This window comes from Eschrichtius robustus, chromosome 6, assembly GCF_028021215.1.
Source record: "Eschrichtius robustus isolate mEscRob2 chromosome 6, mEscRob2.pri, whole genome shotgun sequence".
Lineage (NCBI taxonomy): Eukaryota > Metazoa > Chordata > Mammalia > Artiodactyla > Eschrichtiidae > Eschrichtius > Eschrichtius robustus.
The window spans coordinates 116,262,440-116,283,040 of NC_090829.1; the positions used below are offsets into that span (position 1 = coordinate 116,262,440).

The 20,601-nt window shown below is 34.3% G+C and overlaps 1 protein-coding gene across 1 annotated transcript in view; it reads right to left on the reverse strand.

The window, feature by feature from the left end:
• Positions 1-20,601, reverse strand: part of ROBO2 (roundabout guidance receptor 2) — a 562,829-nt gene that overhangs the window by 501,825 nt on the left and 40,403 nt on the right. Inside the window, exon 2 of the mRNA XM_068545712.1 lies at positions 2,878-3,204. Within this exon, the coding sequence (XP_068401813.1) occupies positions 2,878-3,204 (327 nt within the window). The remainder of the gene's footprint in view (positions 1-2,877; positions 3,205-20,601) is intronic.

The following is a 20,601-nucleotide window of genomic DNA, read 5'->3' on the forward strand; positions in this document are numbered from 1 at the left end:
TCTTTCTAACTTACACTGCCCACCAACCTCATATCAAGCTACCTGCAGCTCTCCAAATACATAGTGTTTTTAGGTTTCCATTCTTTCCTTTAACAAATGAAGAAATGGATACGCCATAATTGAGGAATTATGTTGAGTGTCCTAAAATATGAAGGCCAGACATTTATATGACCCACAGCGGTTCCTATCATTTTATAAAAATACACCTTGGTTACCAATAGGATTGACAAACCACAATGTTTTGACCTAAATTTCCATATTAACAAATTTTATGAAACACATAAGGAAATGGAGAAGACTGATGAGCTAACGCGAAAGGGATGAGCAACATATAAATGGATATTATTTGATCTTTTGTTGCCTCAAATGGCATGAACTGTTGACAGAGCATTAGAAGAAAGAATTTTATTCACTAGCTAAATCCAATTTAGAACCCTTCTTGTTTTCCTCTCTAGGTCAGAAGTATTTTTTAGCATTTCTCAAAGCTCATTGATTTAAAAATAAAGAAAAATGCAACTGTCATATTACATGAAAAAAAAAATCGTGGTTTAAAATTTTCCCTCTAAAACAGTTTGATTCATTATTAATGATGCAATTAAGAAAGAGAGAAATCCTTTATGTTAAATAAAAGTACAAGATGCATGTGTGTTGGGAGCAATTTTGACAGTGCTAAGGATCAGAATAAAGATAAGTTTAGAGCTGTCTAACAATAAAATGACTGGCCAATTTAGATAAACTTTAATATTGAGAAGAAAGTTAGTGAAGGATTAAAAATAGTTATTTGCTTAAAATAAATAAGCTACAAAGATATATATAGTACAACACAGGGAATTTAGCCAATATTTTATAATAACTATAAATGGAATTTAACCTTTAAAAATTGTGAATCACTAGGTTGTGTACTTGAAACGGACATAATATTATACAACAACTATACCTCAATTTAAAAAATAAAAAAAGTTATTTGCTGCTGAGTGGATAAAAGAAAAACTTTTAATTAAAAGTTCTTTATTTTTATTTATATAAGATGAGCCAGGTTTCATTTGAGCGTTTTTCGAAATACGGTACAATTCTCTCAAACTGAAAATTAGAACAATCATGGTCTGATCCTGAATTCCCCCTTAATTTATTGTCTTAGTCTTGGTCACCTAACCATCATGGGTTTCATTTTATCTATAAAAGGAAAGAATAATGCATGTTATATTTACTATAATGGGATCTGGTGGGGAAAACAATCAATAGAATTGACATTGAAATATTTCAATTTGTTTGAAATGTTCCAGAAATAAGATATTTCAAAATAAAAATGGACAGTTAGGAATATTTGCATTCTTGAAGTTCTGTGTGTATATTTCAAACCTCACTAAACTGCATTTAATCTAACTGCTTTTTGAAGTAAGTTATAAAAATGACATTACCTAGCAACTGGCGCAAAATGGCATTGCTAGCAAAAGTTCTTTCTAATGCTTATATCTCAAAGTACTTCACATAATAAATTTGGGTTTTAGGATTCCTGTAGACTTTTCCTATTGGACTTACACATTTCAAGCATGGACTGGGTTCCAGATTTCTTGGTACAAAGCATAAATCAAAAGACTGGATGCGTAAAAGCAAAAGCTTTCATTGTGATAGCTGAATAACAAACTGTATGATTTTGTTTACTAAAAGATGTTTTCATATATAAAGGTAATGATACACTGTGAGAAGTTCGATACACATATACACAAGTTTTATAATTTAGTGTGATACCATATAGCATGTGAGTATAAGTATCAAAGTTAATTGCAGACATGAGACTATGAACTATTATCCAGCACTCTCATCCCAGCTATATAAAAAAGACGCATGCATCCTGAAATATTTCAATTCTCTTACCTATGAACACCTACTGGTACAAGCAGAAAGTTGAAGAGCACAAACTTTTTTTAAGCTCAGTTATTGCCATCTTATTCACAAATAATTCTTGATAAAGTATTCCTTCAAAATAGAGAATACCAAAATAATTATGACACCAAATCCTCACTTATAAACCAGAAAACAAATCTAACATATTTTGAAATTTGTTCTGGAAAACCATCCAGAAAAACAAAGTTATGGACTCAATGATCAAATATATGCAAAGCCTTGATGCCTTGATTTACTGGTGCTATTTGGGCTACCTGATTAATAAATAAATATATTTTTAAGTGGCAAAGGCAGGACAAATCCTTAGCTACTGCTGATTACCAAAACTGAGCAAGACCTTCCTCTATATGCACATTTTGTCCCTAAACAGAAATCAGTTCTCTTCTCTGATGAATTTTTTGATAAAAAAATATAGTTGCTGTTGTTGGTATATTTTCCCTTGCATGCCTAGGGTAATGATCCCTGAATTTAGCCTGGAAGTAAAAAAGTTAATATAACCTAAAGAGTATATTCTTTTTAAAGTTGCCCAATAAAAGTTAGATTTAAAAAATATATATATGTATATATATTAGTTATATATAAATAGGTAACAGGAATAGGTACAATAATGAATTTATACCTTGTATTTGATGCCATGTTACACATAAACTTTTTATTTTAACATCGCCAACCTTAATATTTTATTATATCTCTCATTAATAATTCAAATTTTAAATACAACCAGCATCATCACCGCCTTGCTTGGGTATCATAATACCCACATTGCTTCAATATAAATAAATTTATTGCAACACCTTGGCTATACATTATTTTGACGAGCTTTCTTTGGAGAAGGCAAAGTAAAATTATGCAGAGAGTATTGATTGTTTTATTCTATAGGTATTAAGCATCTATGAGAACAAATCAAAGCTTATTAAAAAAAAATCAAAGTAAAAGCGCATGCCATTTATGAGATTCATTACGTTTACTTACATGCCACTTCCAGAGATGCATTTCGACTCACTGCTTCGCCAAGATAGTTCCTTGCAACACACACGTAGCTTCCTTCATCAGGTTTACTTCTGCGCCCATGCACAATGCGCAAGAAGAATAAGGATCCGCTGGGCAGAAGCATCCTGTGGGACCGGGGATCATCCTTGTCAGTCTCCACCCTCTCACCATCCTTGTACCACTCAATGGTGGGCGTTGGCCGGCCCTCGGCCTTACAGTTCAACGTGGTGGGCTCTCCCTTGGAGACAATGACATCGGAAGGGTGTTCCACAATCCGCGGGGGAAAGTCTTCCTGGCGAAGACGAGATCCTACAAAATGTGACAGAATGAAGACAAGCTTTAACATTCCTTATCTATAGCTTTTGTTTCACTGAGGTTCACATTGATAAAATTAAACTATTCAATCATTCAAACTGCACTTACTACTATTTTATTTATGTTTCAGTCTTTTGTTCTTTATGCATCTCGTAAGTCATTCCAAGTCCCTTGTGGAACAAGACAGTATAGCAATAAATTAATACGTTAATTCTAATGAGTTAGGTTTAACATGTTCCATGAGTCAGGACAAATAAAAATAAGCATGAAATTTTCTTTTGGAACCAGTAAGTTGCAATGGGTACTAAGATGAGTAAGGTTAATTTCCTGTCTTCAAAGTGCTTACTATGTACTAGGGGAGAAAGCCAAGTGGACAAGTGCCTAAAATACACACATAGAAAACGTTTATCACGCTGCATTGTGCTATCAGAGTCAACACAAAAAAAGACCTGAACATTATGTACAAATAGTAACTCAATTTAACAGATGAGGAAGAAGTTTAATGACATATATTGTCCAGGACTGTGGAAGAAGTAAGCAGTAGAGGCAGGATTTGAATCCAGGTATGTCTGACTGAGGAACTCAGGTTAAATCACTATGTTGAAATAAGTGTTGCATGGAGGTCCAAGAAATGTATTACAGGAAAAGATCGGGGAAAGTAATGTCAACTCTAACTAGAGCACAGTGAGAGGCTTCCCCCGAAAAGGTAGCATTTAAATTGAGTTGTAAAGAATGAAAATAATATGTCAACAGAAGGAGAAAGACATTCAGAATGAAGAAACAGCATGAGCAAAAGGACAGAGAAATGACAATATATGTATAATACATTTCATAATCAGGGAGGAAGTTAACGTGGCAGGTGAGGGTAAAAGGCAGTCTTATAGCCGGAGACAAAAGGGCTTAAAATACCACGCTAAGGAGTGTGACTTTTATTCCATATGGCTAACTGATTTTGAGGGAGCAGTGACATGACCATCTGTGTATTAGAAAGATTCTTTTGGTCTGTACAGTAAAAGATAGATAGCGATGGAGGCAAAAAAGACAGGTGAGAGTTACTTCTATATCCCAGAGAACAATAAAAAGAACCTGACCTTGAGACACTTAAGGTAGAAAAAAGAAGGAAGATATAAGTTATACCGTAAAATAAACACTTGACAGAATTTGGCATTCCACATAGTAAGGAAGAGTGACAGGTACCAATAACTTTCCTGTGGCTACAATGAAAACGGGGCCATAAAAAGTTAGAAGAAATAGGAAGAGAAGGACCTGTTTGGTATTTTAAGATGAAAATTTTACATAATGTACTGTTTTGAATATTTTAATTTATGAAGTGTCAGAAGCCATTATTTGTGGAAAGGTCCTACCAGCTGCTGCAAATAATTCTAAAGGAGACGGCTGAGAGAACTCTGTCTGGAGACATAATGATAATCTACATACGAGCTTTTAAAAGCTCTTACAATTTTCCAACCAATCACCCAATATTGGCACATTTCTGTGCAATAAACAGAAGTAATATTTACTCATCAATGTGATTCCAGTTAACTTTCAATATTAATTTAAAATTTGTATTTGAATTTAATAAAGGGAATTTAATTTGGTAGTGAATGAACATTTTCTGAAGAGGATTAACTTTTAAAGGTTGCTGATTACCATTTGTTAGCTCATCAGATGCAAGAAGGAACTTATACATTACAAGTGCTAGGTACCTAAAGCAAGAGTAATTTACACTACACAGGACAAAATTTTAAGAAAAGAACTAAAGAGACCCAAAGCATTTAAATATGGACAGAAAATCACAACCTGCATCACAATAATAAAGAAGGTTATATATTGTAAGTACTGAGGCCCTAACACAAATGAGGAATTTATAGAATATAAAAAGTAAGAATTATTTTTAAAAGTAATAATCAAATAAGATCCCAAAGTACTTAATTATGAATAACTAATCATAGCTTGCAAATCAGTAGCATATTCCCAAATGTAAAGGTCTGGACACATAGCCATAGAAACTGATACTAAAATGCACCAAGAGTTATATGTCACTTTTCATGTAACAGACATACAGTAGCCACAGTCATCTTGTTTGGATACCTTCCTTGCTCTTCTCTAATCTTCCATATGCAATCATCTACATTCTCTCTAATGCCAAAGTTGTTCTATTATGAAAACTAAGCAAGTTAACTGTCCATGTTTTTAGAGTGCTATTTTCTACATCAAAAAGTTCTCCGCCTTATTAGGCAGTTTGGCCTGGATAAGGCCTGAACAGGACCTGAAATACACTAACACTTATTAAATAAAATATAGAATAATAGACTAATAAGAGAATTAGAGGCAAAACATCTAAACTATTTAGCAATAAGATTTAGAATCTAACATGTCCAATAGCACTCAGAGAATTTTACTCATTTATCACTATAACATACGTAAACTATTCTAGTGCTGTTGCATTTGGATATTCTTGTAGTAGCTTTACTTCGCTGTTATAAAAAATTCAAAAGAATATCTACAACCTAAATGTAAGAGGTAAAGTTATCAAACAATTAAAAGAAATTACAGGAGCATATTTTTATGATCTTGAGTTAGTCAAAACCTTCATGAATATGACACCAAAATCACATGCAACAAATATATTTGTTCTTGAAAAAAACATTAGAAAAGGAAAAACAACCCACAGAATCAGAAAAAAATTGCAAATCATATATCTGATAGAGGACATATCTAGAACATATAAAGAACTCTTACAACTAAATAAAAGTACAAATAACCGAATTTAAAAATGGGCAAAGGATTTGAATAGACATTTATCCAAAAACGTTAGACAAAAGGTCAGTAAGCACATGAAAAGATTCTCAACATCATTAGCTATCAGGAAAACGCAAATCAAAACCACGAGATATACTTCACATCCACTAGGATGGCAATAATCCAAAAAATGTAAAATAACAAGTATTGTCTGGGACATTGAAAAATTGAGAGCCTCATACATTGCTCGTGGGAATGTACAATGGTACAGCCACTTCGGAAAACTATCTGGAGTTCCTCAAAAAGTTTTGGAATTAACATATGACCCAGCGATTCCACTGCCTGGTATATACCCAAGAGAAATGAAACCTTATGTCCCCACAAAAACTGTAACATTGATAGCGGCATTTTTCATAATAATTTTTTTAAATGGAAAGAACCCAAATGTCCATTAACTGATGAATGCATAAATAAATGTTATATATCCACATAATGGAATATTATTCAGCAATAAAAATGAATGAAGCACCGATACACACTATAACATAAGTGAACACTGAAAATATTATGCTAAGTGAAAGAAGCTAGTCACAAAATGATTCCACTTACATAGAAATGTCCAGAATAGTTAAATTCATAGACACAAAAATAGATTTTCAGTTGTCTAGGGTAGGTAATGGGGGTGAGAGGTGAAGGGGGACTGGAGAATCTTTTGGGGGTGATGAAAATATTCTAAAATTATTTATGGTGATGGTTGGACAACTCCATGAAAATAATAAAAACTATTATATTGTACACTTTAAATGAGTAAAGTATGTATGAATTATATCTCAATAAAGTAGTTTTTAAAAAGGCATAAGTAAAGGCACTGTGAACAAATTTAATACAAGGCATTGTAACAATTCATGTTCATTCTGACCAATAGTTAGGTTATTTTCCTCATTCATAGTTTTAAGTTTAAATGTAATCATCAGGCCAGCAATGGCCAATAGGGCATAAAATAAAGTTAAAAGGTTGTACCAGTCAGATAGATGATTGATAGTCATATAGGTAGGTAGCTAGCTAGCTAGCTAGCTAGATAGATAGAATGATATGGAGAAATGCAAAAACATAGCTGCAATCTAAATTTTAAGATGTTATTAAAAGTGAGGGAATTAATGTTGAACTCCCTTAAATTCAGACATTACACAACTATAGCAGTGACCCTTAAGATGGGTAAGCCTTAGATGGGTTCGTGAATTCTTTGAAATTGTGTATAAAAATGGGTGTTCTTGTGTGGGCAGGAGGGAGTAGTAGCAACAGGGGCTACAGATTTCATCAAATTTCCAAAGAGGTCTGAGGCTTTAAAATTATGAAGGGCCACTAAAGTACTAGGATCAAAACAACCCCATTATCTGGTTAAAAAACAAAAACAAAAAACAAAAAAGATAGCTGAGTTGTCGGCCAAAGTCACTGGGGATTCAAAACCCAACAGTAGAGGGGGCTGTTCATCACATGAAAAGCCATGAAACAGTTTAACTTCAAAAGCTTTGATATCCAAGGGCAAATAAGAAATACAGGGTCCCCAGCCCAACCCCAGACCTACAGAATCAGAATCCGCATCTTAACAAGATTCCCTGGTAATGCATATGTGCATTAAAGTTTGAGAAGCACTGCTTTAAACAGTTTTAGTATGAACTTGAGCTAAGGATGGTTTAATATTTTTAGCATGTTGTTAAAAAAAGAGGAGGAAGAAGGATAAAAGAAGCAGAAGGTGAAGGAAGAACGAGACTGTATATTGTCTACAAAGCTTGAAATACTGTGATCTGATCCTCTGCAGAAAAAGTTTGCCAATCCTGCTCTAGAGCACCTGTTTATCAATTTCCATTAATAACTTTAGTTTATTTGTTTATTTTTTTATATAGGACCATAGAACTTTTTTCTCCAGATTTCAGATGAAAAAATACGTCAACAGCAGGAAAATAATATTTTGCTCATGTAATGGGAAATATTCAGGATCTCTATTTGGTCAGATGCGCTAAGCACTGTATCAGAATTACTATCTGCAATACTAACTTTGCTTGCAGCTAATAGCAAGTTTGGACATCATTTTATATCTTAATTATGAATTGTGCAATAAAATAGTCATTTTAATCTAAAACATTTTATTCAACTGTCTTTAGATATTATAAGGAAACAATGTAAATTAGTCATAGGGTACTATAGGTGAATATCTAAATGTTTATTTTTACTGTCCAAGAAAGTAAGCTATAAAATAGTCAAGTGATTTGTCCATAATTGAACAGCTATTAGAGGCAGAATTAGAACTCAAGGCCTTTCATCCAAAATGTACTAGGCTTCTGAAAATGCTGGAAGCTTAAGGAAAGAATGCACACTACAATGAGACTAATTACAAAACCCCTTCTAAAACTGATTTCAGTAAAATAAGTCAAATTAATGCCTCTAGTCGTAATAAAATCAGAAAACATCTTCCTTGTTTTTTCAAAGTGTGATTCTTAGACTACCGGCATCAAAATCACCTGGGATATTTTTTTAAATGAAGATTCTTGGGTCCACATTGAACAGAATGCATCAGAGGTTACAAGCGGAAGGATCTAAGAAGCTGCAGTTATAGCATGCCTACCAGGAGAAGGGCATGCACTTACATCTGGCTAGATGTAAGCACGCCACAGAAATACCAAATTAGTGAGCTGGATGAAGCTGCATCTTTGAATAATGTTCTAAGCACCCAAATTTACATAATGGATTATTTCCGCTTCTCAGAGACTCTCAAACAATGATTTTGTAATGATTTTAGTAAAATATTTAATAAAAAGCAAATTGAATGGTTTATTAGTGCTTTCAACTTTAAAGAATTGGAGGTGAAGTATAAAATCATAATTTGTGAATATATTTAAATTTAGTTTTATTTAGTCAATAACCACTCATTTGCAGTGAGTGCTACAGAAGTGTTGTTTTCAGAAGTGATTTCAATTACATAATATAATAAAGGAGGATAAAGCACTGAGAACACCTGTTGATTTCATTTCACGTATTTGAAAGTAAACTTCTTCTGTCTCCTTATTCAGTTGGAATATAATATTTCCTTGGACTAAGCTTTACTTTTCATTCACATACTAGATAGCATATCTAGCTAAGCAACACATTTCAAACTTCTCTGAATTTTCCCTCCAGCAAAATTTCTATGCAGTGTCCGTTTTTCTTTTTCTTAAAAACGTACGTAACATACATTGTGTCCTAGTTCATAATAAGTATGTTTGTTTTAACAAAATATTTTCCAAAAAGTTTAGTAAAATAAAGCCAGCAAGATATTCTATGATTACTCCAGATCTGAGTGTGACCAGAGATTCTTCCTGAAGTTATCCCTCCCCCAGTTTGAGAGGTACCTAGTGCAACATGAAAAAGTGAAGGCTGGATGACCCATCACAAAAAAGAGGTGGTGTGGTAGGAATAAAGGAATGGGTTATTGACCAGCAAATATTTATGCCTCACTTTTACCAGGTACAAATCAGAACACTAATGTCTCAAGAGTTGGTTTAGATGATTAAAAGAAATCATATATATAGATCACCAGGACATGTGGTAAGCATCCAGTGTACCTTATATTTCCCGTCTATAAACTATTACAAATATTCTTTCCAAAATTTGCCCCTTAAAACGAATCACACTGACAAGTTTCTCCTTTCTGAGGTCATTCCTGTATCAATTTTTTCTGCATGGTAAATTTTAGCTGGACCAGGCTGATCGCTTTACACTAGATTTCAAAAGGATTAAAGCCCTTACTGCTTTCTATTTTACCAGAATAAATCCTATTCAAAATTTTCTCCACAGAAAGAAACATATCTCAGTGCCACTACTAATGCTGTCCACATTTATTAGTGAGCTCATGTAATTTGTAATGCAATGGAGTTAATTAATCACTCCATCAAGTCTGTCCTTAGAACTTTTCCATCCTTGAATTCTTCATAATGATTAAGTTCCAGTGTACTTCCCTTATCAGAGGGGGGAAAATAGAAGAGGGATAAAAGAAACTTTTTTTTCCTAGGAGTCCTATGATGTGATAAGATGTGGTGAGAAAGCTAATGTTTGGAAAACACAAAGACTGTTCTATCCATTTGAACCTTACTGAAATTCTCTCAGGAGATGATCTAATTTAGCAATGAACTAAATACATTTATAAGATTCTCATTTCTTCTGGAAGCACAGCAGTGTTAAAAATAAGTTTAAATTAGAAAGGACATCAAAATTAAATTGAGGCCTGAAATACTACTTATTTATTACAAAAATTCTAAACGGCTTTTTTTTTTTAGATTCTTTCCCCATATAGGCCGTTACAGAGTACTGAGTAGAGTTCCCTGTGCTACACAGCAGGTTCTTATTAGTTATTTATTTTATACGTAGTAGTGTATATATGTCAGTCACAATCTCCCAATTTATCCACCCCCCATCCCCTAGTGACCATAAGATTGTTTTCTACATCCGTGACTCTACTTCTGTTTTGTAAATAAATTCATTTGTACCCTATTTTTAGATTCCACATATAAGCAATATCATATGACATTTGTATTTCTGTGTCTGACTTACTTCACTCAGTATGATAATCTCTAGGTCCATCCACATCTCTACAAATGACCCAATTTCATTTCTTTTTATGACTTAGTAATATTCCATTATATCTATGTACCACATCTTCTTTACCCATTCATCTGTTGATGAACATTTAGGTTGCCTCCATGCCTTGGCTATTGTAAATAGAGTTGCAATGAACATTGGGGTGCATGTATCTTTTCGAATTATGGTTTACTCTGGGTTATGCCCAGGAGTAGGACTGCTGGGTTATATGGTAGTTCTATTTTTAGTTTTTTAAGGAACCTCCATACTGTTCTCCATAGTGGCTGTACCAATTTACATTCCCACCAAGAGTATAGGAGGGTTCCCTTTTCTCCACACCCTCTCCAGCATTTATTGTTTGTATATCTTTTGATGATGGCCATTCTGACTGGTGTGAGGTGATATCTCACTGCAGTTTTGATTTGCATTTCTCTAATAATTAGTGATGTTGAGCATCTTTCATGTGCTTTTTGGCCATCTGTATGGCTTCTTTGGAGAAACATCTATTTAGATCTTCTGCCCATTTTTGATTGGGTTATTTTTTTTTTTTGATATTGAGCTGCATGAGCTATTTGTATATTTTGGAGATTAATCCTTGTTTTGGTGCTAAATGGCTTTTTAATGTCATAAAACTAAAGGGACAAGGGTGTGAAAGGAAAATGACAAAGATTAAAGACATTCCTTGTCAAACTTGGCAGCCTTAATTCTGAAAGTTTCAGTTGTACAATATGGCATCTAGTATCGTCCCTATGTACCCAGTCTTCCAGGTCCAACAGGCAAAACATTGAGCTACCAGAGACCCTCTTGTCCCAAACGGCACTTTAGAGTTGAGAAGGAGAAAGAAAAAGAGAAGCAAATAATTGAAGTTTCTTTCCCCAAAGCTGAGACTAGAACACTTTGCCTTAGCTGGGAGTCCATTTCCAGGACAACTTTTTCTTCTCTATCTCTCCTCCTTCTTACCCGTATTTTGGGTAAGTCTAAAATAGAAAGTCCCAAGTACTAGATTTCAGTTATTGGGTTTTTTTGTTTGTTTTGGTTTGGCTTCTTTTTCCCTTGGCCATTGTTTGTTAGGTATGTGACCTTAAGCAAGTTACCTAAACTTTCTCATGGTACCATTTCTTCATCCCAAAACTGAGGCAACTAGAAGAGTAAGTTGCTACAAGTTCATTGTTTTATAACATGATACACTTTTTATGGCTGTCACATCATAATGGACATAGCCATAGGAAAAGATAATAGGGAGCAATTTAAATTTATTACCACAGAGCAAATTTTTAAAGATATACACTATAGATTAATGTTCATACTTTTAATATACGTAGAGATTAGAAAGGTTTGCCCTTGATAGGTCTTATGTCTACTATCAAAAAGCAATGGCTGCCAAAATGCCTTCTTAGAGCACCCTCCAAAGGTTAACAATGATTTAAAAGCTTTTGTTTAAAAAGCAGCTCGTGTAACACTTAGAATTTATTCTTAAATTTATGTTAAATTTACTTACATTGCCAATAAATACATGGTGCTACAAATCATTTAAACCAAACACCAACTGGTAAAACATAGGTACTTATCTTAAAAGTAAATTGTTTATTTAAAATATAAACAATTAATCAATTATTTATAATATAATCTTAGTCAAAGATATTTAAAATTTCCTTCCTTATTCAGGGTGAGTAGCTGCTATTTTAGGATAAGGTAACTAAGGCAGCTTTCATAAAACTTTTCTCTGAATTTCACAACTGTATTTCAGGTCTTTATCAGTGTATCCTTAGCAGAAATTACTGAAAATATTAAAAGTGGAACACATTTTCCCTCTTTGTTTCCCCACCACCTCATGTTACTCAGTGCCCTTGTTACATAAGTTTTTAATTGCTTAACATAGTAATTCATTTTCTGGTTGCCTACATCCAATGCAGTGAGCCACTGACCTCTTGTGAGCAGGTGGGGCCACGTGACAGAACACCAGCATCCAGATGGAAGGCAGGACTGGTTTGGGCAAGTTAAAACCAATAGCAGAAAGCAATCAAAAACCGGGGTTAAACACATGAGAATATCTATATAAAACTGAAGAGAAATTTTGAAACCACAAGTCTCTAAGTTTCCAGTAAGTTTTTAGTAGTGATTTACTCCTGAGAAATAAAAAAATTAATTTCCTACTTTATAAATTCATTTTCCAACAATTCAGTGAGGAGCCAACGTATTAACCTGGACATTCATCCAAAACTATTTCAAATCAATTTGTTACATCTTACCATGGTTGAAGTCATTCTTTAAAGAGTGATTTGCCACCAAATCAGAGGTTTTCATGGGTTATGCAGATTTGCCTTATGGTGACAAAAACAATCTGTATTCCAGGAAGATATCTTTGAAATTTAGCTTCTTACTCTCGTATTTATAATATTTTGATGTGGTTTTAAAATTGCATTTGGCTTTGCAAAAGATGATGCAATGAAACAATCTCCAACCTCATTCAATTGTTTAATAATGTTTAATTTTCTAAAAACTATCAATATTTATTCAGTGGAGACTCCAGAAAAGGGCATTCTCCTTACATAAACTCCTAATGTACTGATAACATTTTGGCTTTCTATTCTATTTCCTAAGCAATATATTCTGAAAATGCTGTGGCAGTAGCATTAATCTTAGTAACTGCAGAGTCAAAGGTCCCAGGGTCAGTGTCAGAAAACACCATTCCTACTAGCACTGATACTTTACACCTGTGCTAATAAGCTCTGTTAAATATTTAGTTTCTGATAAATTTGCCTAAAACTCGACATATTTTCCTCTTATCTGAAATGTTTTATTATAAATTTAAATTGAGATTCAATAACCCTAGTTAAAATTGCAAACGTCATTTACTGTATAGTAACTAAGGCTTTTTTAAACAGAATTGAGAATGTTAATACAATCCAGAAACTTTCTTTAAAGAATAATGGCTAAGTCATTACCCCCCAAATTATAGCTGTCATGAGCCAAATGTATTAGCTGCATCGTCTCCAAGTCATACACACAATGACTGGTTTTAGACTTGTTCATTTCCAACTGACATCCAACTGCAATTTGGCCTAACATATGAAATCGCATTGCATTACACCATTATCTTGTTAAATATGGTTCTTAAACCATGGATTACCTTATGTGGAATAGAGGATGACACCTCAGATATTGGGGGTAAAATTTTGTGTGCACGTGTGCATGTACGTTTTTAAGAAATAACAAAGCAGATCTTTGACAGTTAATACAGATTTTCTGTCTTTAAGAAGACTCTGACTTGCAATTGCTCTTGTCCAAGTGTGAGATAGGACTATGAAATCAGGCAAGTTTCCTACCCTCTCCACACTTTGGTTTCCATATCTATAAAACATAGCAGTACCAACCTAATATTGTTGTGAAGCCTACATGAGATTTTTCCATGTGCTGAGCACACAGGAAGCACTCAGTGAATGTTCACTACTATTAGTGTTACTATAATGCATAATTCTTTTATTAGTATCACCTCTATCACTATACTCAGAGGAATTTGTGACCCCATAAAGCTAAAGACTACCATCTATAAGATATAGTCTTTTTTATGCAATAATAAGTCATTCAAAATACAAAAACAGAATAGTTTCTGCCTATCTCTCTATTGTGATTTTCTACTACTGCCTGTTCTTACCTACCAAATCAAAGGTCATTCTGAATAATATACCTTACCTACATTTCCCTAAAGCCTCCATGTTTTCAACAACTCTGCACCTTAGGTTTGTCACATACACTATCAAGTTCTAAAGATGAAAATATTAGGTGCTCAATCAATATTATATATAAATGCATGAATAAATATATCACTTTTGCTATTCTTTCAGTGGAGCTATAGCAACTAAAGAATACTTCTACTGTAGTTCATGACAAATTGGATGGGTGAGACTTTAGTACCAGGCATTACTGTCTAGGCATGCTGAAGAAATTACCTGCAAATTATATTCATTGGAATTTAATCAAATATCGATGTTTAATAATTCTTTGTGTGTCCTTAAATATTTTATTGAAATAGGTTATACCAATACTGATGATTTTTCTTTATGTAAATCTTGAAACCACTGCGTGATTAATACATGGGAAGAATCTATTTTTTGGTGACTTTTCCATTATAAATTTAACGAGAATTAAGGACTATCAAAAGAATCTTTTTGAGGGCACAATAACATGACTGAAGTTAAATGACAAACGGGAACAAGAGTATTATCAGAACACTGTCTGAAATTAACCCTTACCAGTAGTTTAAAGCGGTGGTGATAAAACCATTTTATCACTTTTAAAGCAACATATTTCTTCCTTGAAGTCTCTAAATTATAGTTCTGTGAAATTATGTATCCTTAAAATAAGGCTAAGATCTCTTGCAATTAAAAAAAAAATAAAAAGACAAGTCAAAGATGGGTATAGCAATCCCAAAGATGAGAAGATTTTCTCTTGCATAGTAGGAACAGCCATATTGTATTTAGTTTTTCTTAATGTTGTACAATGGACTGATGTTGTACAATGCTGTAATTCTTTTTCTGAAGCCTATACCTTGGAGAGTAAAGGAGGTTTATAAAGGTATCTGAATACAACTTATACTTATTGCTTTGTCTTTGACAATCAAGCTCAGAGTGAATGAGCTTTCACAGTTGACCAAACCGAATGGAAGTGACAGCGTCACATTTCTGTGGAGGTATTTGCAATACAGGCACCTAAATTCACTGTTGAAATGTTTATTCCACTAAAAACACCTTGAACAAGATTTTGATCCAGAAGACGCTGAAAAAGAAGCCATGTTTAATCAGTTGCAAATAGTTCTTAGGCTTGGAATTGAATGTTTTCAAATCTTTAGCATACTGTCAAAAAATTTCAAAGCTGGCATTTTGTCCTTCGCTTTATGCATTGCATTAAAATAATAAATAAATGTAAATCTAAATTAGTCTCTTTAAGAAAAAAAGATTGATTTAGTAAATCACAATGATTTTGATATAACTTCTGTCGTAAGGCGTACAAATGGTTAGTTAAATTTAGACTGAAAATCAGAGTAGCTTTAGTCTAGCAGATAAAGAATATGAGTTACCTTAATTATCAGGATACTTTTCATTTGGGGATCTACTTTCTCTTCATTTTTGTTTATTTATGCTATCTGTTGATGCCTTTAAAAAATGAGTGATTTAATAAAACTTTAAATTTCCTTTCAAGGGATGTCTTCTGTTTCAGAGTGAAATGACCACCAGATAACATCATTGCTGCAACAGGAATACTGAGTGTAGTTTTCAGTTAAAAGAGCTTGTCTGCATAGAGAAAAACGAGCTTGTTTTTCTGCTGGATGGGGAAAAGCAGCAAATGGGAGTGCTATAAATATTTTAAAATGATCTTTTTCTGCTTGAATTATGTTTCACTAAAATACATCAGAGACTCAATTCCTTGGGTCTCTCAAAAAACGTCTGCAGTTTCTAGAGAACTTACGAAAAGTGTTATTTTCCACTCATTTCATTTACTTTGAAGCCTTATCAGATGAGGGATCAAATGAAACCGATCATCCCCAGGTTTTCCCAGGTTATTACCATAAGGACATGGAATTAACCTCCAACCAGCCACTCTCAAAATGCAATGCTTTCTTGTCACAAAGCAAAAGAAGTGGAACACAAAGAATTATTCTGGATTATGTTGAAGGGAAAGAAAATGCTGACAGGCAGAGGAATAAAAAAGTACAGAGTTATGGTAATTGTGAAAGACAAGAATAACAATAGCTTAGAATAGGGTGGTTATTTTTTTAAATGTAGGAAGTTGCTTTTACAGTCAAGTACTCAATACATCAAACTCTGACAAGTTGGATTTTATAAAAAAGCAGCAACTGAAAATCTGGAAGAAAATGAAAGGTGTATGAATTTTAAAAGAGTATAATGATGTTTGCTTAATATGCCAGGTAGGTATACTACTTTCAAAAGAGGCAATAATAACTGTATTGGGGGTTTTTTTGTATGAGATATACAAACTGTTGTTGACATTTAAAAAATAAAGAACATTTTTACTGGGTACTTTTGTTATAAATTTCTATCACTAGCGTGAAAAAATCTTTGAGTTACATGTAAACTACTGAACTAGAAGTTTGAATTAAGTCAAATAATTTCTGGCTCAATAGTTAAGGCCTCCTAAGACCTCGGCTCTTCTCTTCAGTGTATGGGGACTCATTCCCTCTCACTGTGTCAGGTATCATTTCTATGACAAGAGCCAAATCTCTAGTTTTGTATCTCCAGCTGAGGAAAGCTCTAGGCTTGTTTCAGGTGCCTACTGAATGCTCATTCATAACCTCAAATTCTGTATCTCTCAAAGTGGATCCCACCCCTCTCTCCTGTCCCATACTTCATCCTTCTCTTCTTCCTGACATAACTCCATCTTTCTTCAGGTCCCTAATACTAAAAGTCTTAGTTGTAGGGTTTAACCCCTCAATGTCTTTCATATCCACTTAGGCACAGATTCCTGTGGATTCTTCCTTCTTTCTCTCACTTTATGTCTACTGCTCACTTCCATCCCTCTCTAGGCTCAATTTCACACTATCATTATTCCAAAAGCCTTAGAGTTTCTCAGTTCCAAGTACATTCTTATTCCTTTCCCTCATCATTCTATACCTAGAAAAATATATTCGGATTTTAGAGAGCTGGGTGTAACTTTCCTTTAAGCAAACAAAGAAGTAGGTTAGCCAGCTAAATCTTCTCAAACTTCCACAGAGTGCTCTAAATTCTTTTCACTCCCTTGGCCAGTAAAAATCCATTTATTCAGCCAGCTGAATTACAAATTGCACTTTTCTAAGTCCAGCTTATGCAGCCAGGATTAAGCAAATTGCCTTGTGAGTTTTACGATGAAGCACAAAACTCTGAACCATCATGCCAAGGCTCGGCATTTATTTGGACAGCATTTACTCATGCTGCCACGATGTCTTTGCAACACTGATTTATAGTCAAAGGTGCCAGAACATCATTTACTGTATTAAAACTTGGCTGTGTTTCTCCATTTTCTGAGTTCACTGCAAATTTGAAAAAATATGTTGACTGCAGGGGAAAAAATGAGATGCAGAACCCTTACTTACTGAGGTAGCTTACACTTGATAAATGTATCTAAACTGCCCACACTGAAATCAGGCCTATGGAACAGCTTTGTCACATGAATCCTGAAATGATGATGCAGGCACTGATAAAATCAGGCTGATTTTTTTTCTATTTTACTTATGAGTACCTTTAAATATAAAATAAAGAAATACCACCTAGTAAATAAGCACCTTAATTTAATTTCTAAACATTCCCTGTGAGATAATTAGCAAAAAAAAATAAGAAGAAAAAAGACTGTAGTAGCTTCAATGTAGTTAACACACATTCACCAACCTCAGCATTTATATGTCTACTATGTGAAGTTTGAACTCGAATGTACAAAAATAATGAAACACAATTCTCAGTGAAAATACACCCACTGTCTAAAGTCTATCAACAATCAGGCAATGGAGGAGGTTGTATATCTGCTGTCATTAGTTTACAACCAAGTGATTTCTTTAATTATCCTCAATGGGCTCAACAAGGTATTAAACACCCAATGATCAGTCACGGAAACAAAGGCATGAATAAGAGCACAACGTCTGACTTTGCCAGGCTCAATGAGCTCCACCTTGATGTACTGATGGTTCTTAATGAAGACAACTGCCACCAATTAGACAACTGACAATTAGGTTGAAAACTAAAGTGTCCAAACAGGAACAAGGGACTGACCCCTGAATACTAAATTATTTTTAGGTGGCATTTAATCACTCTCACAACAGCAAGAGACAGATTTTAGGGGTTGCTCTTTATTCCAATGAGGAATTCTGCTTTACACTTTACATTTTGCAGGTTGACATGTTAGCTTTTTTTTCACTCTTCTAAATTTTGCTGGAATCTAGCTTGAAACACTATTTCATTATGATTAACTTGTATCAATGAACATACAATTAGAAAGATGGGCCACAAACAATATTTAAACATAGGATCTAAGCAGATAGTGCATAGATTCTGGATTTAGACAGACCTCAGGTTTAGTTCTGGCTCCAGGAGGGCAGGTTATTTCTTAAGTAGAAGATACGAGTGTCACATTATTTAGCCAATATTTAGAGTGTCTAAAGCTATCTTAGTACTGGGGTCCGTCCAATAAGGATTGAGGAGAAGTCCCAGGTCAGCCTAGGGGAGGAGTGGCCATTTTTGTAAATATATCATATAAATAGGAGACACATAGGAAATATATATCATATCCATATATATATATATATACACACACACATACCCATATATATCCATGTATATATCTTATTCCCACATCAAGAATATTGCCTGAAGAGATCATTGCCCACAGAATTTTCTTCAAAAAACCAAAAATTTTCAAACACTTAACACACTTTTGCACAAGCCACTGCCTTCCCCCACATAAAAAAAGAAAGTCTTTCTGTTTGTACACCAGCCGGCATCCCACATTTGCCCGTACTAGGATTATTTCTGAATGATGTGGCACAACCTTTAATGATATGCTTCTTGCATCACAGGATTCAATGTTCCACTTTTGTCCATCTCATTGCTTTAGTCTCCAGAAGTTGCATTTGCCTGATTATTATTAATACACAGGGGCATTTCTGCATGGCTGCCCTTAGAGCCCACATGCCTGGGCTGCCTCAGAGGTAAGATCACCTTTGGATCTCCACTGGCTCTGTTCCCTTGGACGGGATCCAAGACAGAACTACCTTATGTGGAATTTCACTGCTGTGGCCAATGGTGTAATAATGAGGTTCCCATGTCAATACACCTTGGATTTTCAAGGGTCGTATTTCCAATATAAGCACAGGCATTTAAAATGATGTGTTTCTTTTAATTTCATTTCATTCAACTTTTTTCTTTCAGGATCAGGTCCAATACTATACACCAAAATGCATAACACTGTCAATAACTTGAAATTTCCCATAAACTAGCATAGAGACATCACACACACACACACACACACACACACACACACACACAGGTATAAACACAGTCACAGAATTATAGGAACAAAATTTTTCTCATTCTTCCCTTCAAGGAGAAATCTGCCACTCAACATTAATGTCAAATATTTGAGTCATTAAGCAAAACATATAACTCCAACGGATATCTTATAAAAAACAGAATGTAGAATATATATAATTTTATAATCAAATTAATATAGCCACTCATTTTTAGTGGAACCGTGTCTAGTCATTAATGCAAAACTTCAAATAACTATGTATTTATGAACAGAAATATATGAGCAAAGATTTTCAAGCTTACTGCACTCCTGCCAAAGGCAGTTAGTTGTAAGCATGAGGCAAAGGACATGGGTCTACCCCCAGAGTCAACTGTAGCTAGCTCAGCTGACGAGAGCTTTCCGATTCTTGGCAGAATAACAGATTCTCAAGCAGAGAGGGGATAGGGGTGAGATTTTTTCTTCTGTAAGTAACTTAATGAATGAAGTACTAATTAACATTATGGCATTGATAAACGGAGAGAGAGATTAGGGATGTACTCGATACTCAGACCTTCGCAGATGGACGGTCAAAGCCACATTAATTCCTATCTCATTGGAGCATCTGCTTCTCCCATAATCCACTGCCCCTTGGTACAAACAACACAAACTGTTGTGACTCAATTCGATTTATATCAATCTAATTTCTTTTAATCCAATTTGTATTCCAATCTACTACCTTCTAATCACTTAAATCTTCAGCCTCCATCTGGTAAATTTTCTCTCAAAATTAACGGAGCAGATGCCTCTGCGATTGTCCTCCACAGTCAAGCTAATCAGACCCTCGCAGTGGCCTATAGAATCCGCTGAATAGGTACGTGACTTACGGTGTTGCCCTTCCAGTTACAAAATCTGTGAGGTAGGAAGACCATTTAATATGTCATTAATTGGTTCATTTGCATAACACTGCTTGGGAAGAAGCACTGGACACAAAAGCCAAGAGAAGAAAACCATAGGAAGAGAGCAAAATGCGCTCATTTCTCAAATGAG